This window comes from Saccopteryx leptura, chromosome 1 (assembly GCF_036850995.1).
Source record: "Saccopteryx leptura isolate mSacLep1 chromosome 1, mSacLep1_pri_phased_curated, whole genome shotgun sequence".
NCBI lineage: Eukaryota > Metazoa > Chordata > Mammalia > Chiroptera > Emballonuridae > Saccopteryx > Saccopteryx leptura.
The window spans coordinates 144,126,804-144,154,147 of NC_089503.1; the positions used below are offsets into that span (position 1 = coordinate 144,126,804).

At 43.0% G+C, this 27,344-nt stretch overlaps 1 protein-coding gene across 5 annotated transcripts in view; it reads left to right on the forward strand.

Annotated features, from left to right (window-relative positions):
- OCLN (occludin) overlaps nt 1-27,344 on the forward strand; it is a 60,719-nt gene that overhangs the window by 791 nt on the left and 32,584 nt on the right. For 3 of the 5 annotated variants that reach the window (XM_066376778.1, XM_066376758.1, XM_066376768.1), the window contains exons 2-4: nt 11,528-11,638; nt 16,150-16,825; nt 20,355-20,516. In XM_066376778.1, the coding sequence (XP_066232875.1) occupies nt 11,589-11,638; nt 16,150-16,825; nt 20,355-20,516 (888 nt within the window). In that variant the 5' untranslated portion in view covers nt 11,528-11,588. Of the gene's footprint in view, nt 1-7; nt 106-201; nt 351-11,527; nt 11,639-16,149; nt 16,826-20,354; nt 20,517-27,344 lie in introns of those variants that run through there. The other 2 variants (XM_066376797.1, XM_066376787.1) reach the window with 2 other exon arrangements.

The following is a 27,344-nucleotide window of genomic DNA, read 5'->3' on the forward strand; positions in this document are numbered from 1 at the left end:
TTGGTGGGTCTGGCCTGGCAGGGCTGTAGTGAGTAAGCGATAGTTGGGCAGGGCGCCCGAGGCGCACGGTACCCCGAGTCCCCGCAGGAGGACCGCGGCGCCTGGGTCTGTAGGGGACGTGCGGGGGAAGGGCGCTTGGGGCAGGTTTCGGTGGCAGTTTCGCCCCTGGGCTGGGGCTCGCGGGAACCGGAGAGGCGCGGGTGCGCGGAGCGAGCAGCGCTAGGCTAACTTCGAGGCTGCGTCCCGGGGCCAGGGCCACTTGGAGACGCGGATCAGCTCATTCCGCAGAAACGCTTAATTATACGTGTGCCCTGGCGGCGCGGGCAACTTTTCGCTTTCGAGGGCGGAAGGTTCGTGAACAGTGAGAATCCTGCGCTCTGCCCTCCAGACTGCAGTTTTGCGGGGTCCTCAGGAGAGGGGCGCGGCGCAGCACCCGGTTCCTCGGGGTCCTGAGTCCCAGGGCTGGAACCAGGGGGGCGCCTGCTGGCCGGGGGACTTATGTCCCGGGAGACCTCATCCTTTCCGCCCCTAACCCACCCTTTTGGGTACCCCATGGAGAGAGGGTGGCCGGTTGAGTCCTGCAGTGACGGTGTGCGGCTAGCGACTATTTTGAGTTTTGAATTCACTTCGTGGGAGTGGGGTGAGCCCGCGTGGATTTAAGCTGGGGGGAGGGGGATTTAATTTCAAGGGAGGATGTACTTCGAGGGAATCTGCTCACGCTCCGATTCTCAGCCGAGACCAAAGGCCTCGGGGCGGTCCTTGCTCGGCCAGCGCGCCCTGCTCGGAGTGCTTCTGGGCGCGGCGGGGGCGCGCGGATCCCAGGACTAGTCCCCGGCCGGGCCGGGGGGTGATGAGACCTCCAAGTCTAGCGGACATATTGCCTTTGTCAGAAGAACTGTGCGGGAGAGGTGGGTTGAGGAGCCAAAACGGTTTCTGCACCTTGGGGCTGGAAGAGCAACTCTGAGCTCCCTACCCCTGTATCCTACGTGAAGTGACTGAACCGGAGGGGAACCAGAGTATCCATCCTCAGGCCGGCCCTGCGGCTGGCTGGGCAAACTGCCCACCTGGGAAATGACCTGGGACTGAGAGGAAGCAGCCTTCTTGTTTTTTAGTGCGTGGCCCTCGCGCACATCAGGTGTATTGCTGGGATCCCTGGAAAAGAAAAACCCTTACCATTAAGGCATTGCTGGCGATTCTTGGTTTGATTGAAACTAGTTCTTTCTAGACGGAGATAGATTTCTCAAACTACTCATTCTGGACTGTAGCAGTGCTTCTTTTGCATCGTACATATAAATCTTTAATTTCTCTTTAATTTTTATTTTTTGTCTTTTTTTTCTTTTCTCTCTCTTTTTTTTTTCGCTCAAAGATTTACTTATTTTACAGAGAGAAGAAGGGTAGGGGAGCGAGAAGTATCAAGTAATAGTTGCTTCACTTGAGAAACTTCTTGCTTACTTCTTGCATGTGCCTTGATCACGCAAGCCCGGGGCTTTGAACCGGTGACCTCAGCTTTCCAGGTTGATGCTTTATCCACTGTGCCACCACAGGACAGGCATCATTTTTTCTCTTTTTAAAAGTTTTATTTATTGATTTTTAGAGAGAAAGGAAAGGGGAGAGAGAGATTGATTTCTTGTTTCACTCATCCATGCATTCATTGGTTGATTCTTCTATGTGCCCTGACTGGAGATGGAACCCACAACCTTGGCTTATGAGGATGACACTCTAACCAACTGAGCTACCTGGCCAGGGCCTATTTTCTCTTCCTGGTTTTTTTTTTATAGGCTTTTTTTTTTTTTTTTTTTTTTTTTTTCATTTTTCTGAAGCTGGAAACAGGGAGAGACAGTCAGACAGACTCCCGCATGCGCCCGACCGGGATCCACCCGGCACGCCCACCAGGGGCGACGCTCTGCCCACCAGGGGGCGATGCTCTGCCCCTCCTGGGCGTCGCCATGTTGCGACCAGAGCCACTCCAGCGCCTGAGGCAGAGGCCACAGAGCCATCCCCAGCGCCCGGGCCATCTTTGCTCCAATGGAGCCTCGGCTGCGGGAGGGGAAGAGAGAGACAGGGAGGAAAGCGCAGCGGAGGGGTGGAGAAGCAAATGGGCGCTTCTCCTGTGTGCCCTGGCCGGGAATCGAACCCGGGTCCTCCGCACGCTAGGCCGACGCTCTACCGCTGAGCCAACCGGCCAGGGCTTTATAGGCATTTTAAATGGTGGAGCCACAGTAATAGATATCTCCTCAAAGAAACACTTTTGTTTTTTTGTAGATTTTCATTTATTTAGTTATTAGGTGCCTTCTTTGTTAGGAGAGGAGGATAGTGAGATTTAAACAATTTCCAGGCTAGTTAGGGGAATGATGGGCAGTGCCTCCTGTGTTCCAAGCACTGTTCTTAAAGCCTTTGTGTGTTATATCATTTAACCGACCACTCTGAAAGGTACACCTTATTAGAATTCCATTTTAAAGGTGAGTAAATAGCTTTAAATCTAGTTACTTTCTCAACTTTAAATGTGGTATGAATCACCTGGGCATCTTATTAAAATACAGATTCTGATTCAGAGTTCAGAGGTGGGGCCTGGAATTCTGCATTTCTAACAAGTTCCCAGGTGATGCTCACATGGTTGTATATTTACCTTTTTAATCTTTCCCCCTCAGGCTATGAGCTCTTAATTATGTTTGTTGAATGTAACTTAAAGGATTGTATATCCTGAGTGTTATGAGCGAAGAACTTCAAGATGAAGCCCCAGCTATAATATGGGCTATTGGTTTTTATAAATCAGATATTGGTTGATAATCACTTTGTACCAGGGATTAGGAATAATAGTGATGGTCAAAGCAGACCCTAAATGCTTGTGAAGCTGGTGGCTGGTATTCAATTGAGGTGGATAGAATAATTTCTGTTGATTATGTCATGGCTGACAGAAATCAGTGTGTCTAAAACTTAAACTTATTTCTCTTTCACCGTCATATCTAAATAAGCTACCATCTATGGCCATATCACCCTGAACATGCCCGATCTCGTCTAAATAGGCTACTATTCTAATCTCACTATTTCCATCAGTGGTTTCACTATTCTCTAAACTTAAAATCTTTGCGTTATTGTTGACCTAATCTTACACTGGACAGCCAATCTGTAACTGTTGCTTTTTAGCATTATAAAATGCTTTATCTTCATTTACAAAGTTACCTAAGGAGCATTTAGAAAGCTACAATAGGGTATTGGCTAGTTTCCCTGTGTTCACCTCATCTGCAAATATTATGTTGTTAAAATGTCACTGAGAGGACATGTTCCAAAGTTATATAGTGATGATGGTTGACCAACTCTATGAATATACAAAAAACCACTGAATTGTACATCTTAAAAGAATGAATTTTATGGTATGTGAATATCTCAGTAAAGCTGTTATTAAAACAAAACAAAAAAAAAAGGAAAAAAAATTTAACAATTTAGTTAGGGGGAAAATTTGTTCTAAAAATAAAACAAGTTTAGTGAATGAAAGAAGTGACTGGGAGGGCATCACTGAGGAGGTGACATTTGAGTTGAGACTTGAACCGCAGGCACCTGCCGTGTAAAAATCTGAATGTTCTAGACAGGACACTCACAAGATCAAGTCCCTCCTTGGATTGATGCTTTTATTCTAGGTAATGATTGTCAACATTTTTGGTGTGCTTAAAAATGATCTGGAGAATTATTAAAAATGCAGTTTCTGACAAAGTTCATATATTACAGAGTCTCCCTAACTTTAAAAATTTAGGCAGTTTGCCCTGGCCGGTTTGCTCAGTGGTAGAGCGTCGGCCTGGCATGCAGAAGTCCTGGGTTCGATTCCTGGCCAGGGCACACAGGAGACGCGCCCATCTGCTTCACCCCTCCCCCTCTCCTTCCTCTCTGTCTCTCTCTTCCCCTCCCGCAGCCGAGGCTCCATTGGAGCAAAGATGGCCCGGGCACTGGGGATGGCTCCTTGGCCTCTGCCCCAGGCGCTAGAGTGGCTCTGGTCGCAACAGAGCGCCGCCCGGGAGGGGCAGAGCATCGCCCCCTGGTGGGCGTGCCGGGTGGATCCTGGTGGGGCGCATGCGGGAGTCTGTCTGTCTGTCTGTCTCTCGCCGTTTCTAGCTTCAGAAAAATACAAAAAAAAAAAATGTAGGCAGTTTACTAATGATGTATCTATAACCTAAATAGAATAATTTAATATTGAGCACAACTTAAAAAACTTTTTAAAGGCAAATTAACTATTTCTGTATGTGATTAAAAAGGGACAGATTCTCCTTAAATATAATAAAGTTTATTTTTTACTTTTTGACAATTTGCTTTATTTAAAGTAATTTTGGGGCATAGTATAGTATTTCCAGACTTCTATTTTATCTTAGGTTGGTATTTATTTATTTATTTATTTATTTATTTATTTTAGCAAAAGAGAGAGAGAGAAAGTGAGGCAGAAAGACAGAGAGAGAGACCAATAGGGACAGGCAGACAGGAAGGGAGGGAGATGAGAGGCATCAATTCTTCATTGTGTAACCTCAGTTGTTCATTGATTGCTTTCTCATATGTGCTTTGACTGGGGAGAATTCCAGCTGAGCCAGTGACCCCTTGCTGAAGCCAGAGACCTTGGGCTTCAAGCCAGTGATTTTTTTTTTTTTTTTTTTTGGATTTTTTCTGAAGTTGGAAACGGTGAGGCAGTCAGACAGACTCCCGCATGCGCCGGACCGGGATCCACCCGGCATGCCCACCAGGGGGCGATGCTCCGCCCATCTGGGCCGTTGCTTTGTTGCAACCAGAGCCATTCTAGCACCTGAGGCAGAGGCCATGGAGCCATCCTCAGCACCCAGGCCAACTTTGCTCCAATGGAGCCTTGGCTGCGGGAGGGGAAGAGAGAGACAGAGAGGAAGGAGAGGGGGAGGGGTGGAGAAGCAAATGGGCGCTTCTCCTGTGTGCCCTGGCCGGGAATTGAACCCGGGACTCCTGAATGCCAGGCTGATGCTCTACCACTGAGCCAACCGGCCAGGGCCCAAGCCAGTGATTTTTGGGCTCAAGCCAGTGACCATGGGGTCATTCATGTCTTAGGATCCCACGCTCAAACCAGCGACTCCTTGCTCAAGCTAGTGAGCCCGTGCTCATTAGCTTCATTTTTTATTAAAATAGTTTTTGACCAGTAAACATTTTCTTTCTGTGACAAAGGCGGAGAGTGGGACAGACAGACGGGAAGGGAGAGAGATGAGAAGCATCAGTTCTTTGTTGCGGCTCCTTAGTTGTTCATTGATTGCTTTCTTATATGTGCCTTGACCTGGGGGCTACAGCAGAGTGAGTGACACTTGCTCAAGCCAGTGGCTTTGGGCTTGAAGCCAGCGACCATGGGGTCATGTCTATGATTCCCTGTTCTGAAGATGGCGACTCCGCTCTCATGCTGGATGAGCCTGCACTCGAGCCAGCGACCTCATGGTTTCGAACCTGGGTCTTCTGTGTCCCAGTCTGATGCTCTATCCACTGTGCCACTGCCTGTTGACCAGTAAATATTTTCAAAGGGAGATCTTTTGTTATATGTTAACATTAGCTGGCTTTTCTGCTTAACATAGTCAACAGTGTTAGCTGCTTCTCTTTTGCCCCTCTCTCTCTCAGCTGTTTAATATATGTCCCTTTCACTGTCATGGCTTGCTGTTCTGTGCATTGGACAATAGTCTGTTGTATCTTGGCTTTCTTTCTGCTTTGGGTGTGCCCTTAAAGCATAGTCACAGACTGTCTTGAAAGAGAGCTTTTAAGTCCTCCTGTCCAGTCCTCCCCTCCCCCACGAAATATCAAACAATTTAAGCTTTGCGTAATTGGCATGAGATCAAATTGTTCATTGTTATTTTTGGAGGATGTGTGGGGTCAGAGTGAGGGAGATACTTCCTATACTTCCTAACATTAAAAGGAAATCTGACCCTATGGTGGTGTTTTATTTTATTTTATTTTTCTCAAAGAATTACAAAAACAGCTCTTTAGATAGTTGCCATAGTGGTCCTTCCAATGTTGAGTTCTCCAGGCCAAACATTTTCTATATTTCCAATCATTTGTGTTAAGACATCATTTTTCTAGATCTTTAAAAATCTTAGCCACCCTCCTGGAGAGGCACTTAGCTGGAACATGATGCATAAATTTTAAGGTTATGCAGAAGTTTGCTGCTGCTGCTTTAAAAAAAAATTATTTATTGATTTTAGAGAAAGAGGGAAAGAGAGAGGGAGACAGAAACATTGATCTGTTTCTGTGTATGCCCTGACCAGGATGGAACCTGCAACTGCAACTTTTGTGTATTGGGACAACTTTCTAACCAACTGAGCTATCCAAGCTAGCTAGCTGAGACAGAGGTTTGCTTCTTTTTAATAACTGTATCGTTCCTAGATCAAAATACTATCTCTGTGAATTGTGCCTGAGTTTGGGATAGTATGTTAGCTTTTGTTGAAATCCTCACCAAGGAAATGCACTTTAAAAAATGAACAGAACCGTTATTGCCCTGGCTAGGTAGCTCAGTTGGTTAGAGCATCATACTGCTGTTCCCTGGTTGTGGGTTTCATCCCCAGTCAGGGCATATACAAGAATCAACCAATGACTGCATAATAAATGGAACAGCAGATCAATGCTTGTTTCTCTTTCTCCAAAATCAATTTTAAAAAATGAACAATTATTAAGCCAGATCTCTCTATTCAGTACTTACACATTTTTTTAATTGAACTTACATTTTAAAAAGGATTTATTTGGCCCTGGCCGGTTGGCTCAGTAGTAGAGCGTTGGCCTGGCGCGCAGGAGTCCCAGGTTCGATTTCCGGCCAGGGCACACAGGAGAAGTGCCCATCTGCTTCACCACTCCTCCCCCTGTCCTTCCTCTCTGTCTCTCTCTTCCCCTCCCGCAGCCAAGGCTCCATTGCTGGTGCTGAGGATGGCTCTATGGCCTCTGTCTCAGGCGCTAGAATGGCTCTGGTTGCAACAGAGCGACGCCCCAGATGGGCAGGGCATCGCCCCCTGGTGGGCATGCCGGGTGGATCCTGGTCGGGCGCATGCGGGAGTCTGTCTGACTGCCTCCCCATTTCCAACTTCAGAAAAATACAAAAAGGAGGAAAGAAAAAAAAGGATTTATTCATCCCATCAATATTTGAAAATATTTACAGAATACTTAATTGCCTAAATACTGAAGTTTCTCACCTTCAGGACAACCACTTGCTGTGAATACATTTGCTTATCTTTCTTTTCTTTCTTTTTTTTTTTTTTTTTTTTGTATTTTTCTGAAGTGAGAAGCAGGGAGGCAGAGAGACAGACTCCTGCATGTGCCTAACCGGGATCCACCTGGCAAGCCCACTAGGGGGCGATGCTCTGCCCATCTGGGGCGTTGTACCATTACAACTGGAGCCATTCTAGCACCTGAGGTGGAGACCATCAGGTCATCCTCAGCAGTTGGGCCAACTTTGCTCCAATGGAGAGCTTTGGCTGCGGGAAGGGAAGATAGAGATAGAGAGGGGGAAGGGTGGAGAAGCAGATGGGTGCTTCTGTGTGCCCTGGCTGGGAATTGAACCCAGACTTCCACACGCTGGGCCAACACTCTACCACTGAGCCAGCCGGCCAGGGCCTGCTTATCTTTCTTAATTTATTGTTTTACTTAGTTACCTCAATCCAGAAGTCAGGATTAACCTCCATTTGAAAGAAGAGGGTAGTGAGGCTCAGAGATGAGGAACTTGAGTCAGGCGTGAGCTTTTACAACCACTAGGTTTGTTTCAACTCATCTTTTGGGCCTTACAGAGAACTTGAGTGTTGATGTACTTGTAGGCCGTGGGTTTGTTAGCTGCAAATCTGGTAAACTTGTCTTATCTATGGTGTGTGTGGTCATCACTAGAGATCTCCGTCCTGGTGGACATAAAGGGTCCATTTTCTCATCCTAATTAAGTTCTATTATTCAACCCCTTACAAATCTTCCTAACAGCACTGTACACATTAAAAATGTGCTCAAGATATTCAGGATTCTCTCTACATTTCCTTCATCTACCAGTCTGGAAACCTCAAAAAAGGAGAAGTTGGTGTGACATGACTTGTTCTTAAATTTAAAATCTCTGCTATTGGAGGAGACATGGCAACTAAACTCTGAATCTAGGAAATAGCGGTTTGGAAAGGAATTTTATTGTCTAGATTTTTAAAGAAAATTTATTGATTGTTTTAGAAAGAGAGGAAGGGCAGGGGGAGAGAAAGAAACATTGATTTTTGTTCCACTCATCCATGCACTCTCTTGTATGTGTCCCGACCAGGGATGGAACCTACGAGTTTGGAGTATCAGGTCAACACTCTTAACTAACTCAGCTACCTGGCAGGGCCTATCTGGATTTTTGACAAAACTTAAACTGCAGCCTGGGTCTGGATTAATTTACAATTTTCAAAAACTATCATTGAACCTGGAGTTTTTGGCAGTTTTGAATGAGTGAGTGGGTCATAGGTATAGAAGGAATTAGATACCCCTCTCAGGTCAATTTGTCACTATTTGACATTCAGATTCACAAGTAGGGTCCTGCCTTCCACAGAGTCTAAATTTAGTTTTTCTTAGTATTTTTTCTGAATGTCAATTAGGGAGACATTTGCCAGGTAGCTCAGTTGGTTTGAGTGTCGTCCAGATACACCAATGTTGCAAGTTCAATCACTGGTCTGAGCACACACAGTAGTCAACCAATGAATGCATAAATAAATAGAACAACAAATTAATATTTCTCTCTTTTTCTTTTCCCCTCGTTCTCTAAAAATTACTAAAAAATATCAATAAGCCTGGCCAGGTGGTGGCACAGTGGATAGAGCATCGACCTGGGATGCTGAGGACCCACGTTCGAAACCCGGAGGTTGCCGCCTTGAGTGCAGGCTCATCCTGCTTGAGTGAGCGCTCACCAGCTTAAGGGCAGGATGTCTGACTTGATCATGGGATCATAGACATGATCCCGTGGTCACTGGCTTGAGCGCAAAGGTCACTGGCTCAGCTGCAGCCCCCAGGTCAAGGCACATGAGAAAGCAATCAATGAACAAATAAAGTGATGCAACTATGAGTTGATGCTTTTCATCTCTCTCCCTGTCTGTCTGTCCTTGTCTGTTCCCTTTTCCCCAACCACTAAAAAAAAAAAAAAAAAAAAAAAAAAATATATCAATAAAAGGGAGACATTAAATCTGGACTTTTATAGCACCACACTATTTTGGCCTAAATTGCTCACTTACATTGTGTTTGGGTGCTAGTTACAGGGCTTTGTGCACCTATGATTTGTGGACTTTTCTGTATGTTATAGTTCAATAAAGCAGTTTTTAGAAATAGAAGAATGTAGAGAAGTTTTCTTAACTCATGTTTGGAAAAATTTATTGATGTTACTAACATTCACTATATTTTCATCTTTGAGGTTTTACCTAATATACATTTGGGCAGTATTTTATTAAGTCATTTTGAATTGACTTTAAGGATGTGGAGGATAGCTGCCATTGATACTAAAAAACAAAATTTGAAGAATTTGAATTGATTCACTGTTCCTAACATAGTGATGTAAAATTGCACATACTTTATTTGAGAAGGAAAAAAAGTTAGACACTATAATATACTCAGTTCTAGATCTTGTTCAAGTGTCTCTTCTTCCTTTCTGCTTCTCCTCATGTCTTTGATCCTCCCCATAGTGCACTTTATCATGTAGGTCAGCCCTGAATAATGCCTGTTTAATAGCTTTTTCCTTTGTGCGTGACCTTCCAGAGAACTGTGTATCGTACTTAACTTCCACAGGCTTCCCTGGTATAGGGGAGGCACTTAATAACTTCTTTGTTGATTGAGTGAAATTGGAACAATTTGAGGAATTTTAGACCAAAATCATTTTGCTTTTCCCTTAGAGAAGAGAACTCTTTAACACAGTGTTTGTTTAATGTTTCCCTCCCATAATTTGCAGAAATTAAGCCCAGTGTTGAAGACTTAGAAAAGCAGAAGGGGAAAACAGTCCCACCATTGATAGATGTATCTTGTAATCATTTGTAATGAGAAAAGCATCTTTTAATCCAGATTATGCTTTAGTTAACATCAAGGGATTAGTATGTGCTAGACTTCGCTAGTTATGTACTTTCACATGCATTTTCATTTGAGATGAACTTTCCAAAGTAATATGAAACAAATTAAAATTTTTTTCTCATACTCATCTTTCTTGTTCTTTGAAGGAATTATTTTAAAAAATAAATACCGCCCTGGCCGGTTGGCTCAGCGGTAGAGCGTCGGCCTAGCGTGCGGAGGACCCGGGTTCGATTCCCGGCCAGGGCACACAGGAGAAGCGCCCATTTGCTTCTCCACCCCTCCGCCGCACTTTCCTCTCTGTCTCTCTCTTCCCCTCCCGCAGCCAAGGCTCCATTGGAGCAAAGATGGCCCGGGCGCTGGGGATGGCTCTGTGGCCTCTGCCCCAGGCGCTAGAGTGGCTCTGGTCGCAATATGGCGACGCCCAGGATGGGCAGAGCATCGCCCCCTGGTGGGCAGAGCGTCGCCCCATGGTGGGCGTGCCGGGTGGATCCCGGTCGGGCGCATGCGGGAGTCTGTCTGACTGTCTCTCCCCGTTTCCAGCTTCAGAAAAATGAAAAAAAAAAAAAAAAAAAAAAAAAAAAAAAAAAAAAAATACCATTTTTACTTATGCTGTAAAAGCTTTGAATTATGTATTTATTTTTATTTGTTTTTGTTTTTTGTGTTTTTCCGAAGCTGGAAACGGGGAGGCAGTCAGACAGACTCCCGCATGCGCCTGACCGGGATCCACCCGGCACGCCCACCAGGGGGCGATGCTCTGCCCATCCCGGGCGTCGCTCTGTCACGACCAGAGCCACTCTAGCGCCTGGGGAGAGGCCAAGGAGCCATCCTCAGCGCCCAGGCCATCTTTTTGCTCCAATGGAGCCTTGGCTGTGGGAGGGGAAGAGAGAGACAGAGAGGAAGGAGAGGGGGAGGGGTGGAGAAGCAGATGGGCGCTTCTCCTATGTGCCCCAGCCGGGAATCGAACCCGGGACTCCTGCACGCCAGGCCAACACTCTACCACTGAGCCAACCGGCCAGGACATTTATGTATTTTTAATAGATCAATATTAGGGAGACAGAAAGAGGAAGGGAGATAGAGAGAGAGAGAAACATTCATTTGTTGTTCCACTTAGTTGTGCACTTACTGGCTGCTTCCCAAATATTCCCTGACCAGGGATCGAACCTGCGGTCTTGGTGTTTCAGGATGACTCGCTAATCAACTGAGCTAAGGTGCTTTGTGAATTTTTTATTACTAAAATGTAGAATTTCAAGTTTAAACAGTATTTGTATGCCAGGGATGCACGGGCATGGTGCTAAGTACTGTGAGGACCTCCGGGCTGAAGGATTTCTTCGCTCAGTGGTTTCCTGTGCTCAAGGAATTCCTAGTCCAATGTATAAAAATAGCAATGGGAGGGACAAGAGAAATAAACATGGTGTGACAGGTTACTTGAGTTTGGTATCATTAGATTTCTTAGGCAAGGGAACCCTGAGCTCGGTAGTAACACCATTACCCTACTTTTGTTGCTTAGGTTGGTTTGTCTTGGGAGCTGAAGGACATTGCTCATCGTGACGATCGGGTGACCATCAACTATGTCATCGAGGCCTTTTGAAAGTCCACCCCCATATAGACCTGATGAATTGTAAGTAAATAGTTCTTCAGTTTTCTTTTTGAAAAATCTGTTACATGGAAAAAAAAAGCATGCCTAGAATTAAAACTTTCATCTATTTGTTTGCCTTTAAAAATAAGATATTTATATTCAGTGAAAAATGAGTTCCCCTCTTACTCATAACTTCTATTCTAGTAAGACAGTTTTTCTCTGCAGAGACAACTATTATTACCTGTATCTAATGTTTGCTTTAATGTAGTCTAGGCTTATATTTGTGTGTATATATTTCTTTTTGATTTTTACAATTGATATGAAACTTACATATTAGTGTCTTGTTTAAATGACCATTGGCAACATAGCATCAATTTTTTAAATAACACTTTTATTAAGATAAAATCCACACCATGCAATTCACTCATTTAGAAAAGACAGCTCAGTGGTTTTAACATACTCACAGAATTGTGAAAGCATCACCACAATATTAGGACATTTTTGTAACCTCACCCCCAAAGAAGCCTCCTACACATTAGCTGTCACTCTCCTGTACTCAGCAACCACCAATCTGCTTTCTGTTCTGGGTTTGTTCATTCTGGACATTTCATAAATGAAATCATACAATATGTGGTCTTCTGTGATTGACTTCTTTCACTTAGCATAATGTGTTCTACATTGTCAATTTTAAGAGTCATAGTCATTTCTGCCATTATACATATAAAACAGGAAGCAAAGTTGAGGATTCTTGACATCCCTAGTTATTTGGGGATTAAACAGCAAATTCTTCAATTTTAAATTTGTTACCTAGCATTGCTAGGGATCGCCTCCTTTAAGTAGTTTGTGCTTTAACTCTTTGATAACCATAGTTGAGGTTGCTTTCATATTGCATGGCTTCCTGACTAATACTTGAACATGGTATGGACACAGTTGTTTATAACAACACGGTCATTAAAATGTTAGAGAATATAGTTACTGGGTAGTGTTCCAGTAGCCTGATGTTTATTTTGTGTTGCTTTTTTAAACAATGGTGAAATATAGTATACAAATAGAAAAGGGCACAGAATGTGTGTATGAGATCATGAAATACAAACAAAGCAAAATTACCACCTGGGCCAAGAAACAAGACCTCGAAGTCCTGTTCTGACATTTGGTCCCCTTGCTTTTCTCTGTTATTCTACCACCTTATGCATCCTAAACAGTACAGTTTAGTTTTACTTGTTTTTTGAAACTTTTTTATTTTTTGCTTCAGAGCAGTGCTATAGAAATATAATGTGAACTATACATGTGATGTTATGTTTTCTTATAACCATATTGAAAATAATAAAAGTTAATTTTAATAATATATTTTACTTAGAATATTGTCATTTCAACACATGACTGATATAAAGACTGATTCATGGGGTAGTTCACATTCTGGGTTTTTTTAAGCCTTTATATTTTAGAACAGTTTTACGTTCATAGCAAAATTGAAAGCAAGGTACAGAGATTTCCCACGTCCCGCCTGCCCCCACCCATGCACAGCCTCCCCATTATCAACACCCCCCACCAGAGTGGTGTATTTGTTGCAGTCAGTGAACCTGCATTGACATCATTCATCAGCCAGAGTACATAGTTAATACTAGGTTTTTCTCTTTTCTGTCTTACATTTCTTCCATACTGTGATCCACTGTGTATTTTACACTTAAAAGCACATCTCAGTTTGGACTAGCCACACTTCAAGTGGTCAGAAAATCCATGTGGTCAGTGGCTGCCATATTAGACAGCATAGCTCTGTAGCATTCCATTGTATGGATATATCACAATTACCCATTAAATTGGGTCCCCTTGACCCAGTTCCAGTGTAGGGGGTGGTTCCCGACACGCCAACAGACAATTCTCAGGACACTAGCAGGATTGCAAGAATTCAGCTCAATTCTGACACTAATCTACCCAGAGATAGCATCAGATTCCATACATTCATGTTCTATTCCTACAAGACCGTCCCCACCCCCAAACACACACACACTTCAGATGTGAGCCACAAGCCCAGGCTCTCTGTGCTTCTGACTAACTGGCTACAGACTGGAGACTCCAACAGCCCCCTCCAACTCAGGATGCCAGGTTGCTACCCGCTCTTCTGACCAACAGCTATAATTATTAGAGGTTCCCACAACTCTCCTTGGGTTCAATTAATTTGCTAGAACGGTTCACAGGACTCAGACAAACATGTTACTTACTAGATCGCTGGTTTATTGTAAAGGATTTAACTCAGGAACAGCCAGATGGAAGAGATACATCCGGCCAGTCCTGTGGGAAGGGCGAGGAGCTTCCATGCCTTCTTCAGTCACCCTCTCTGAATTTCCACGTGTTCACCAACCCAGAAACTCGCTGACCCCATCCCCTCGGGGGTTTTGTGTAATCTTTGTTGAATCGTGATTGCTTTGGCCTTTGGCAATTGATTTAACCTCTAGCCCCTGTCCCCTCACCCCTCTCAGAAGGTGGTTTGTGTAATGGGGTGGAGCATGGAGGGTGGGGGTGAGAACTGAAAGTTCCAACCCTCCCCTCCCCTCCCCTTAGTGCTTTCTACCAGACACCTTATTAACATAACAAAGACACCCTTTTCACTCTTTACATTTTGGAAATTCCAAGAGTCCGTGGAGCTGTGAGGCAGGAATTGGGGCAGAACCAAATACACTGCTCACAAAAATTAGGGGATATTTTGTAGCTTCATATTTGTTTTGGTATATCCCCTGATTTTTTGTGAGCAGTATAATATATATGAGAAAAAATAGATTTGGTTATCTGAGTGAGGGACCAAATACTTATTTCTTATAAATCACAATATTGCACCCATTCCACTGTAGGTAGACATTTGGACTGTTACCTGTTTGCGGTAATCATAAGCAATGTTTCTGTCAACATTACTCTGTTATTAGGAGTATATATTGATACAATCATTTTGGAAAACAGTTTGACATTGTCTAGTTGAGCTGAAACTTAAAAAAAAAATTGACTCAGAAATTCTGCTCCTGGGTACATACCTTAGAAGAATAGTGCTGTGTGTGCCAGGGTGCAAGATGTTCACGATATTCAGAGCTACACTGCCCAGGACAGCCCCAGACAGAGACATCCCAGACATTCCGGTAGGATGGCTTACGGAGCCTTCATACTTGACGTTCTCAAGGACCAGCTCATCATCAGTGTTCTCTCATTTCTCCGTTTCCTTTTCATTCTCACATTCTTGGGTAGTTTCTTTGAAGCACCTGTAGTAAGTAGTAAGAGGTCATGCCTTGGCATGAGGATGGTGGGCTGTGGAAATATGGCAGAAACAAAAGGGCCTGAGGTCAGTAAACAAGTTGAATTTTGCCTCCCCAAGGCATGCAGTTCTTCAATTCAGTGTGTCCACAAGTCTGTGCCTTTTGCAAACAGTGTTGATGATTAAATCACTGGAGTTTCTAAGATATTTTTATAAAGGAGAATCAAGATCCAGTTAGGCATCATCCTGATGAGCCCTCATTACATATTTGATTTACTTGGTAACTGTTACCATTATTAACCATAGAGCATGTAGGGATTAATGTCTTACCGCCCTGATAGAGACCCAACTCTGTAAGGAGCCTGGACTGAGACGTTCTGTTCAGTGTTGTGTCCCCAGTACTGAGCACAGCCCCACCTGGCAGCTCCAGTCAATAGCTGTCAAATGAATACATGGATGAATGTGCCTTCTTAGGTAGGAGAGCAAGGCCACCAGGAATTACTCATGTTCATCAGTGGGTCACTCACTGTAGCTGTCGTGTCTGAAGGCACTGGTCTCCAGTCACACAGGCAAGGGTTGACACTATTGTTTTAAACTTTGTGGGTTTTATCCCCAGGGATTATGATTTAACTGGTATGGAGTACTCCATCTGAGGATTTTACTCATTCTTCAGGTGATCCTAATATGTAGCAAAATTTGGGGACTTCTTTTCCATACATAGAAATTAGAGCAGTTATTCTCAATGTGTGGGTCCCAGACTGGCAGCATCTGGAAACTTGTCCTGCCCCAGACTGGCAACTTTGGGGGTGGCGGCCAACAGTCTGTTTTAACACGCTCTCCAGGGGATTCTGATGTATGGAAATCTTCACTGTTCAGTAGCTTATGAACAACAGAAATTTATTTCTCTCAGTTCTGGAGGCTGGAATTCCAAGATAGGGTGTCAGCATTATCAAGTCCTGGTGAAGGCCCTCTTTCGAGATGTAGACTGCCAATTTCTATTTGAGTCCTCACATGACAGAAGAGGTGAAAGAGCTCTTGGGGCTTCTCTTATAAGGGCATTAGTCCCATTCATGAAGGCTCCACCTCGTGACCTGATTACCTCCCAAAGGCCCCACCTCCTAATACCATCACATTGCAACTTAAGATGCTGACATTTGAATTTTGGGGGCACACAGATCACCCCACTGCAGTGGGGCAGTGCTAACCATAGTATTTTTTGCCTATAGTTTGTTTAAACTCTTCCAAGTACTTTATGTGTTCTTTCTTCTTACCTCCAAAAAGTGCTAACTTGAAATTATTTTCATGTGCATTTCAGCAAACCCAGTCATTATGCACCAAGCAATGACATATATGGTGGAGAGATGCATGTTCGACCAATGCTTTCGCACACGGCATATTCTTTCTATCCAGAAGATGAAATTCTTCATTTCTACAAATGGACCTCTCCTCCAGGAGTGATTCGGATTCTGTCTATGCTCATTATCGTCATGTGCATTGCCATATTCGCCTGTGTCGCCTCCACACTTGCCTGGGATAGAGGCTATGGAGGCAACATAATAGGAGGTGGTATGGGCTACCCTTTTGGTGGAAGTGGCTTCGGAAGCTATGGAAATGGCTATGGTTATGGCTACAGTTATGGTTATGGAGGAGGCTATACAGATCCAAGAGCGGCAAAGGGCTTCCTACTGGCTATGGCTGCCTTTTGTTTCATTGCTGCATTGGTGATATTTGTTACCAGTGTTATAAGATCTGAAATATCTAGAACCAGAAGATATTACCTGACTGTGATAATAATGAGTGCTATCCTGGGCTTCATGGTGTTTATTGCCACAATTGTCTATATAATGGGAGTCAATCCAACTGCCCAGGCTTCTGGCTCTATGTACGGTTCACAAATCCTTGCCCTCTGCAACCAGTTTTATACACCTGCAACTTCTGGACTCTACGTGGATCAGTATTTGTATCACTACTGTGTGGTGGATCCCCAGGAGGTATGGATAATTTGTTCTTTTTACACCCCCTCTCTCCTTGGTTCAGAGGCCCTCAACTTGGGATGCTTAGAATCACTTAGGGAACTTTTAAACAGTATTGATGCCAAGGCCTCACTTCTGTTTAAATCAGAATCTGGGACAAGGGCTAGGTGTCATTATTGAGATACAGTTAACATTACCACATAATTCATTTTTAGAGTATAAGTTTGTTGGTGTTTCATATATTCAGAGTTGTGCAACTATCACCACAATCAACTTTAGAAAGTTTTCACTATTCCACAAAGGACATTTCACTGACCCATACCTGTTAGCGGTCACTCTTCATTTCCCTAACTCTCCCCAGACCTATTCTGTACATTTGCCTATTCTAGATATTTCTTATACAGAGTTACACAATGCAGTCTTTTATGCTTGGTTTCTTTCATGTAGCATAATGATTTTTAGGTTCATCCATGTTGTAGCAGATAGCAGTACTTCATTTCTTTTTTTTCTTTTTTTTTTTTGAAAAAGAGAGATAGGAAGGGAGAGAGATGAGGAGGATCAACTCTTAGTTGTGGCACTTTAGTTGCTCACTGATTGCTTTTCATGTGTGCCTTAACTGTGGAGCTCCAGCTGAGCCAGTGACCCCTTGCAGAAGCCAGCGACCTTTGGGCTCAAGCCAGCACCCTTGATGGCATGCCAGTGATCCCACGCTCAAGCCGGTGACCCTGTGCTCTGGCTGGTGAACCTGCGCTTAAACTGGATGAGCCCTCGTGTCCCAGGTCGATATTTTATCTACTTCGCCACCACTAGTCAGGTGGTGAAGTAGATAAAATTCCTTTTTATCACTGAATAATAGTCCATTCTATGGATATATCAAAGTGGTTACACTTCTTTACATTTACCAGGAATGTATAGGAATGCAGTTTTTGCACATTTTCATCAGCACTGGTTTTTTCTTTTTTCCTGTCTGAGTCTAGCCATGCTAAAGGTCTGAAGTGGTGCCCCATTTTGGTTTTGATTTGCATTTCCTTGATAGCTAATGTTGCTGTGCTTGTTTTCCTTGTGCATATATATCTTCTTTGCAGAAATGGCTGGATAGAGCTTTTTAAACTGGGCTACTTGTATTTTTATTATTGAATTGTAAGGACTTTATATATCTGGATACAAGTCCCTTACAGGTATATGATTTGCAAGTATTTTTTTTCTAATTTTTTCATTCTCGTTTTACTTTCTATATGTTGTTTGTACAAAAACCTTTCATTTTAATGATTTTTCTTTTGTTGCTTGTGTGTTTGGTGTCATATCTGAAAACTTTACCTAACTCACAGTTGCAAAGATTTACTCCTGTGTTTCTTCTGAGACTCTTAATTTGCCCTGGCTAGGTAGCCCAGTTGGTTAGAGCATCGTCCTGATTCACCATTATTGCGGGTTTGATTCCTGTTCAGGACACATACAGGAAACAATCAGTGAATGCATAAATAAGTAGAACAACAAATCCATGTTTCGCTCCTCTCTCCCTCTTCCTCTCTCTTTTCTCCCCCCCCCCTTAGTCCCCCTTCCATCCCCCTCTCTCTACTATCTTCTCTCTCACCCTCTCCCCTATCCTCTCTCTCTTCCTCTCTTTCTCTAAAATAAATTTTAAAAAGACTTAATTTTAGCTCTTTCAGTTAGGTCTTTGAGCCATTTTGAGTTTATCTTGGGATAGTATAAGTTTATCTTGGGCTTAGTCTAACCTTCTTTGTGTGTGGATATCCAGTTGTATTGGTATTCTTTTTGGAAAGGACTGTTTCACCATTAAATTGTTCATGCCCTAGTCAAAGATAAATTGACAGTAAATGTTAGGATTTATTTCTAAACTCTCAATTTGATTCCATTAATATATATTTGTATCCTTAATGCTAGTACTTCACTGTCTTGATTACTGTAGTTTATTTTTTTGTTTTTTAGAAAGAGAGAAGGGAGAGAGTGAGAAGGATCAGTTTGTAGTTGCTTCACTTTAGTTGTTCATTGATTGCTTCTCATATGTACCTTGACTGGGGGGACCTTGGGATCATATTGATGATCCCACACTCAAGCCAGTGAGTGACTGCGCTAAAGCTGGTGAGCCCTTTCTCAAGCTGATGAGCTTGTGCTTAAGTCGATGACCTCAGTGTCCAGGTTGACACTCTTTCCATTGTGCCACCACTGGTCAAGCAATTACTGTAGGTTTAAAGAATGTTTTGATATCAGGAAGTGGGAGTCCTCCAACTTTGTTCTTGTTTGAAGATTCTTTCGGCTTGATTCTGGGCCCCTTGTGTTTTCATGTGAATTTTGAGATCATCTTGTAAATTTCTGCAAGAAATGCCAGCTAGGATTTTGAAGGATCGCATTAAATCTATAGATCAATTTGGGGAGTATTGTCATCTTTATATCAAGCCTACTCATATACGAACATCGGATATCTTTCCATTTACTTAGGTCATCTTTAATTTCTTTCAAAAGTGTTTTGTAACTTTCAGAGTGTAAGTTAGTATTTTTAAAAGCTATCCAGGTGATTCAAATGTGCAGGTGGGGTAGAGAACCCTGTCTTCAGTAGCCATGAGTCACCCCTAATTATATTAAGAAAATGTTTCTGGGTTGCTAATGTTTTTTCTCTTTTTTTTCTCCTCACACTGACTCAGAAATCCTCATTCTTTTACCTGAATGAGTCACTCTGTTTTGAAGATGAAATGTTTTCCCGGAGAATGTAGGTTTTCATAGTGTTGGTTGTTGACACTCAGATGTATTTGTGGTACACTGGGCTGAGGATTGGCACTCCTAGCTTACTGTAACCCCACCCTTTTCAGTCCTGTAACTATTGCAAACCTGTATTCTTTGAAAAACGGTCTCACTGGGAGCTACTGCGAGAGCCTCCTGTTATCCATTAGCAGATACCCACGGCGGAGTCCTGGTACCCGCCTCAACTCCAAGTGCATCTGGCCAGTGTACTCCTTAACATACCTACCAGACACTGGGAGAGTTGTCACAGCTAGGATTTTCTTGTCACAGAGCCCTTTCTACAAAGTTCATGAAAAACTAAGAAAATAGAGAAAGCTGCCAGACTAAATGAATTAGTCTGTTTTCTGTTTTCTCTGATTTATAGCTTGGTTAGAACATGTCTGCATAATTTACGATAAGGCAGATCCTCTATAAAATACGGCCCCTTGGTGCTCCAGCTTTGGAATAGTTTACGATAAAATTCTGAAATGGGGATTATGGTAATAGTACCTAATGCTAATTAACCATGTTCTGAAGATTGACTAGAGGTAGAGAGAGAGAGAGAGAGAGTGTGTGTGTGTGTGTGTGTGTGTGTGTGTGTGTGTGTTTTGTTAGCCTTAGTCCAAGTGGTATGGGGTAGGTTTTATATTTCTAAAATGTAACCGTTTTTGTCAGTTTTATATCAAGTAAGCCACAGATATTTGGTAAGGTATTTGTAGAGGGTGAATTAGGTACAGTTAGAGAGTGTGGATTGGGATAAAGTAAGCAGTTCAAGTCTAATGATGTCAATATCTTTAATCTCTCTTTTTAGGCCATTGCCATTGTACTGGGATTCATGGTTATTGTGGCTTTTGCTTTAATAATTTTCTTTGCTGTGAAAACGCGAAGAAAGATGGACCAGTATGACAAGTCAAATATTTTGTGGGACAAGGAACATGTTTATGATGAGCAGCCTCCCAATGTTGAAGAATGGGTAAGTATTTTTTAAAAATCTGCAAGTATTGAATCTTTCAGTAAACCCCTAGTTTTTGTCTCTAAACTTGATTTTTAGTGCTTTGTGAAACTTTGTTCTTAGAATTATTGTCTATGTTGCAAAAGCTGTGGCCTCATGTTTTACTTAGAACTTTGAGGGTGGGATAAGTGGAAATTATTTTACTACAAAGTCAAAAGATTACCATTTTCAAGAAGTGGATCTAGGCACCGAAAAGAGATTGAAAAGAGATTGCTTCTAAAGGAATCGTGTGGAAGGAATGTGGCCTTTCAAAGCTAGAGTGCCCCGCACCCCTTTACTTTCCTGCTTGTCCTTTGGAGGGAAACACTGTTACCCGGGGTGCTGTCTTGGGTCAAGATTGCTAAGGGGTGTTTTGCAGTAGTAGCAGGTGGCAGACCTTTACACTTTTTATATGGAGAACAACCTGGTGAATCACGGTGTCTAATTCTGCACAAGTCTTTATTTATGAAATACTTCAGTGAGACAGAGAGATTAATTTTCTTTTTCGTATGTACTGTTATTCCTACCAGTAGGTGACTTCCTATATTGTGTGATTTGCTGAAGGCCCACAAAGGCCCTCTCTTCAAAAATATCTCCCCAGCCTGACCTGTGGTGGCGCAGTGGATAAAGCGTCGACCTGGAAATGCTGAGGTTGCCAGTTCGAAACCCTGGGCTTGCCTGGTCAAGGCACATATGGGAGTTGATGCTTCCAGCTCCTCCCCACCTTCTCTCTCTGTCTCTCTCTCCTCTCTCTCTCCCTCTCTGTCTCTCTCTCCCCCTTTCTCTCTCCTCTCTAAAATGAATTAAAAAAAAAAATCTCCCCAATGCATGTTACTGATAACCTACTAACCTATCTTTAGAGATGCTTGGAGTAAGACTGTTTCTCAGAAATCCTGTTAGAATGCTGTTGGGAGAACCTCAGAAACTGCCATCGCAGGTTTCTTTGAGCAGACTGATTTCTTCCATGAAGGTTAGTTGAGAATCTTGGACACTGGTTCCAGCATAGGATTATTATTATTATTATTATTTGTTTTTGTTTTTGTTTTTTTTGGCTAGTGGGAGTTAAACAGGAAGGGCTGAGGGTGGGCACTGCTGGTCAGGAGTAAAGGACGTCAGTTATACCGAAGGCTCCTATAGCTTTGGTATTGTATACATCTGGTGTTTGAAAAATTCGAGAGCCTGACCAGATGGTGGCGCAGTAGATAGAGCATCAGACTGGGATGCGGAGGACCCAGGTTCGAGACCCCAAGGTCACCAGTTTGAGCGTGGGCTCATCTGGTTTGAGCAAGGCTCACCAGCTTGAGCCCAAGGTCTCTGGCTAGAGCAAGGGGTCACTCGGTCTGCTGTAGCCCCCTTGGTCAAGGCACATATGAGAAATCAATCAATGAACAACTAAGGAGCCACAACGAAGAATTGATGTTTCTCATCTCTCTCCCTTTCTATCTGTCTGTCCCTCTCTCTGACTCTCTCTGTCTCTGCCACAATAAAAAGAAAAAAAAAAGAATTTGAGAAATGTAAATGAAGTTTGTTGTTGCTGTGGGTTTTTTAATTTATTAATTTTAGAGAGAGAAGAAGGGAGTGAGAGAGAGAGGAACATCGATCTGTTCCTGTGTGTGCTCTGACTGGGAGTCAAACCAGCAACCTCTGTGCTTTGGGATAAAGCTCTAACCAACTTAGCTATCCAGCCAGGGCTTGTTCTGTATTTTAGTTAGTTAAGGAGCAAAAATGAAGCAGGCTTAGGAAAGTCAGAAGGTATGGTGTAGAGCAGGGGTAGTCAACCTTTTTATACCTACCGCCCACTTTTGTATCTGTTAGTAGTAAAATTTTTGAACCGCCCACTGGTTCCACAGTAATGGTGATTTATAAAGTAGGGAAGTAACTTTACTTTATAAAATTTAAAGTAAAAGCAAATTAAAGCATATAATAATAATTACTTACCAAGTCCTTTATGTAGGATTTTTGCTAAGTTTGGCAGAATAAATCTTTATGAAACAACTTACTATAGTTAAATCTATCTTTTTATTTATACTTTGGTTGCTCCGCTACCGCCCACCATGAAAACTGGAACGCCCACTAGTGGGCGGTAGGGACCAGGTTGACTACCACTGGTAGAGATACCATGAAGATGATGGTTCTGTGTCCCTGCCCTCTCCTTGAAGCCTGCCTGTTCTTTTTTCCTCCTCATTTTTTACACCCACAAATTGTGAAGGTGTTAGGGAATGTTTTCTGTTGACCTTTAGCTTCAGGCAAGGCCACCTGTAGATGGAATAGGAGTCTATTGTGAACTGTGAAGTAAACGTTTTGTGGAGTTTCTGGGTGTGTCAGTTTTCATTGGCTGTTGGATTTGTTTACTTAAGGTTTCGAGAGCCTAAATAAAACTGACTTAAGAGACCAGAGCCAGTAATAATAGTGTCCCAGTGAACTTTGGGCTGTCATCTGATTTTACTGTCATAAAGGTTTAATCAGTTCTAGGTGCTTTATATAATTTGGCATAATATATTCATAATAACTTACGGAGGTGACAATGATGAAGCTGAGAAGACATAACTTTTTAAAAGGCATTATTTTTATACTGCTTCCTGACCGACTCCATAGAAAATTGGCTAGCTAGACTAGGTTGTTTGATGTGTACTTAATAGTTTCTCTGTGGTAATAACTATTTTGTTGTATGAAACTTAAAGAATCATCTGTGGAGCCTGACCAGGGTGGTGCAGTGGATAGAGTGTTGGCCTGGGATGCAGAGGTCCAAGGTTCAAAACCCCGAGGTCTCCCGTTTGAGTACAGGATCATCAACATGACCCTAAGGTCGCTGGCTTGAGCCCAAAGTCACTACCTTGAGCAAGAGGTCACTCGCTTCACTGGAGCTCCCTGGCGAAGGCACGTATGAGAAGCAATCGATGAACAACTAAAGTGATGCAACTATGAGTGGATGCTTCTCATCTCTCTCCCTTCCTGTCTGTCTGTCTGTCTCTCTCTCTCTCTTACTTAAGAAAAAAAGAGAAAGAATCATGTTGAACAGGAGACATATCATTTTGGTATATTAATGCTTTATGTACTTGCAAATTCCTTATTTCCTTCCCCTTTCCCTTCTCCCCCCCCCCCCCCCGGAAATGCCTAAGGAAGGCTAGTATTTGAAATAAGCTACTTAGAGGTGGTTTTAGCCACAGGTATATCGCTTTTCCATTTATTCTCCACTCCCCTGCCCAAGTGTGCTTTGCTAAAGTTGAAACCAGCACTTCCGATCTTGGAGAGTTCTGCAGCTCCCAAGAGTTCCCACAGCTCCTGGAGAGCTCCCTTGGTTTCCTAGCCTTCTTGTTGTTCAGAAGCTATGTATCCAGCCCTCCGTTGTCTCTCAAGAGTATTTTATCTATACCTAGGTGTGTGTTTCTGTGTTCTTGGGAGGGGCAAGTTCAGTGTTACTCTACGCTGCCAACGTATTGGACCTCAGAAAATATGCCACTTTCTAATTTCCTGTCTCTGTATCTATTTATTTATTTTAGCGAGGAAAGAGGAGAGAGAGACATCAATTTGTTGTTTCACTTATGTATTCATTCATTGGTTAATTCTTGTATGTGCCCTGATTAGGGACCGAACCTTCAACCTTGGCATATGGGGATGACGCTCTAACAACTCAGCTACCTAGCCAGGGCATATCTTACCCTTTTTTTTTCATTTGGCATTATATTGTAGGCTTTTTATCATGTCATTAAATCTTCCTCAAAAGCATTTTTTATACTGTTAAAATTTTATTGAAATCTTGGCCCTGGCTGGTGTGCTCAGTGGATAGAGTGTTGGCCTGGCATGCAGACATCCTACATTTGATCCCTGGTCAGGGCACATGTGAGAAGTGACTGTCTGCTTCTCTTCCTTTTTCTCTCCCTCTTCTCTTTCTTTTCCCCTCTGGCAGCCAGTGGCTCAGTTATTCCGTTTGTTGGCCCCAGGCACTGAGTAGTACAGCTGGGTTGATTCCAGCATTGGCCCCAGGCAGGGATTGTTGGGTGGATTGGTCTGGGCACATGTGGGAGTCTGTCTCTCTTATCTCCCCTCCTCTCACTTAAAAAAGAAATACAGCCTGACCAGGCAGTGGCGCAGTGAGCGTCAGACTGGGATGCAGAGGACCCAGGTTCGAGATCCCGAGGTCACCAGCTTGAGCACGGGCTCATCTGGTTTGAGCAAAGCTCACCAGCTTGGACCCAAGGTCACTGGCTCGAGCAAGGGGTTACTCAGTCTGCTGAAGGCCCATGGTCAAGGCACATATGAGAAAGCAATCAATGAATAACTAAGGTGTCGCAATGAAAAACTGATGATTGATGCTTCTCATCTCTCTCTGTTCCTCTCTGTCTGTCTGTCCCTATCTATCCCTCTCTCTGACTCTCTCTCTGTCCCTGTAAAAAAAACAAACAAACAAAAAACAATGTATATGTTATACACAGAGTAAAGTGCGTTAAGTGTACTAATTTAATTGTATTGCTTGGTGAATTTTTACACATATTGGCCCATGTAACTATAACCCAGATAAAAATATAGAACATTCCAGCATCCAAGGTTTCCTCATGCCTCTTCTCCATCAGTATCCCTTGCAGGGTAGTAACTCCTAATTTCAGTCATATCAACTAGCTTTCCCTGTTCTTAAACTTAATATATATGGAATCATATACTAAGACTTTTATGTCCAATCAACATAGTGTCTGTCAGATTCATTCATGGTTGTTGCATCTGTCATAATGATACTTGTGTATTTTTTACAAGATAAAAGGTTTCCTAACCGTCCCTTTTTTAAAAGCCCATGGTCAGAATTACAATTTTTATGAAAAGGTTTTTGGGGAAATATTTCCGTGCCATCCTTGTGTTCCCATTTGCCCATTTCTGGCTGTCTTTTCCTACCCTTTCCCACTCTTAGTTTCTTATGATTCCCTTCATTGTTTTATTTCATGAAAACAAAACAAAAAAAAATAGACTTCCTGTACTTCTGCACAAACTAGCATACTGATCACACCACTGTGCATGCACGTGGCCCTTTCACTTCGCAGTGCATCCTGCTGATTGCCGTCCCATAGCCTCTTGATGGCCTGGGTGTACCAGTCTCTCATTTATGGATACATTTTCTGGTTAATATTACAAACAGTAATATAATATTTTTAAAATGTGTATACCTTGTATAGATGTCTGTCTGTATATACTTCTACAAGCTAGATTTCCCAGAATGGGATTACAGAGCCAAAGGGTATGTACATCTTTAACTTTGATACATATTGAGAAATTGCCCTTTTTAGGAGTTGTACCAACTTCTACAACCATCAGTAATGTATGAAATTCTGGTCCTACACACCTTTTCTAATGACATTCCTTTGCAAATATCCTTCTACACTAACCTCTTGTCCCCAGGGGCAGAACCCTCCTCATAGTACAGTATACGGCAGTTACTGTGTGGAATAGGGAGATGGTTTCTAGAGAAATGGTGCTCTGTGGACATATGGACTGCAGTAGTTCCCACTTATCATCTGCAGGGATACATTCTAAGACCCCCAGTGGATGCCTAAAGTTAAGGATAATTCTGAACCCTGTATATACTGTTTTATTCCTATACATTTTTACCTATGATAAACTTTAATTTATAAATTAAGTACAATCAGATTAACAACTAATAATAGCCCTGGCCAGGTAGCTCACTTGAACAGAGCATTTTCCCGAAACAAATTATGTGAATGCAATCTCTCTCAAAATGTCTTAATGCCTTTTACTCACCTTCTTCTTATGACAGTGTGAGATGATACAATACCGACGTGATGAGATGAGTGAGGTGGAGGTGGTTGGCAAAAGGGGTGATTCACGTCCTGGGTAGGATAGAGCGGAATGGCGTGAGATTTCATTACACTACTCAGAACGGCAAGCAGTTTAAAACTTATGAATTGTTTATTTCTGGAATTTTCCATTTAATATTTTCAGACTGGAGTTAACTGCAAGTAATTGAAACCTTGGAAAGTGAAACCACTGATCAGGGGACTAACTACATGAATACGTATTATATGAATTCATTGTGATTGCCCCCTTATTTTTGATGTCTGTGGTCATATGACCAGAAGTACATTCAAAGTGCGATTTCAATAGCTTAGGATGAGTTTCTGAGCAGCTTTGTGCCTGCTTCACCCAGAGCCCCGTAGTACTCTGCTGGCTCCTCCCAGGAGGTGTACTGCTGCTCAGATCCCTTTCTGCCCCTCCTTGACCTGGGCCTCATCTGAGGGCAGGGGACTGTGGTCTAAAAAGCTGTGTCCTGCCAGGACGCTGAGAATGCCAGTGGTGGGAGAGCCGTGGGTGCCAGAGCCAAGTCAGGAAGGACTTGAGCTCGTCATGGGAAGTATTTCATGTTAATCCTTGTGTTCACAACTCTCTTCTCCCACCTGCATTTTCAGAAAGCCATAAATATAAATATCAAGACATACATATTCATTTTCTCTAGAGTAAATACTTACAACTGGGGTCTGGCTTTGGAAAACCCCACACCTATGGTGAATATTGGAGCTGATTATAAACCGTGTGCTTGAGATTAGTGTTCATGGATATGTACAGTATTCTGGTGACGTAGTAACTAAAAGTTAAGAACTTCAGTTTCAGGAGCTCCCACAAATAAATTGCGATTTGGCTTAGGTAAAGTGAAAGGAAGCAGAAACTGAGAGCTGTGTGGGACGGTGGGGTGAGGTCCTCCAGTGTACCTCAGTGAACATCCATGAAGGGAGCTGGAGATCTTCAGGCTGGACACACTAATAAGTGGTGGCTTATTGGTGACATGACACCTCAGGACTAGAAGTTCGG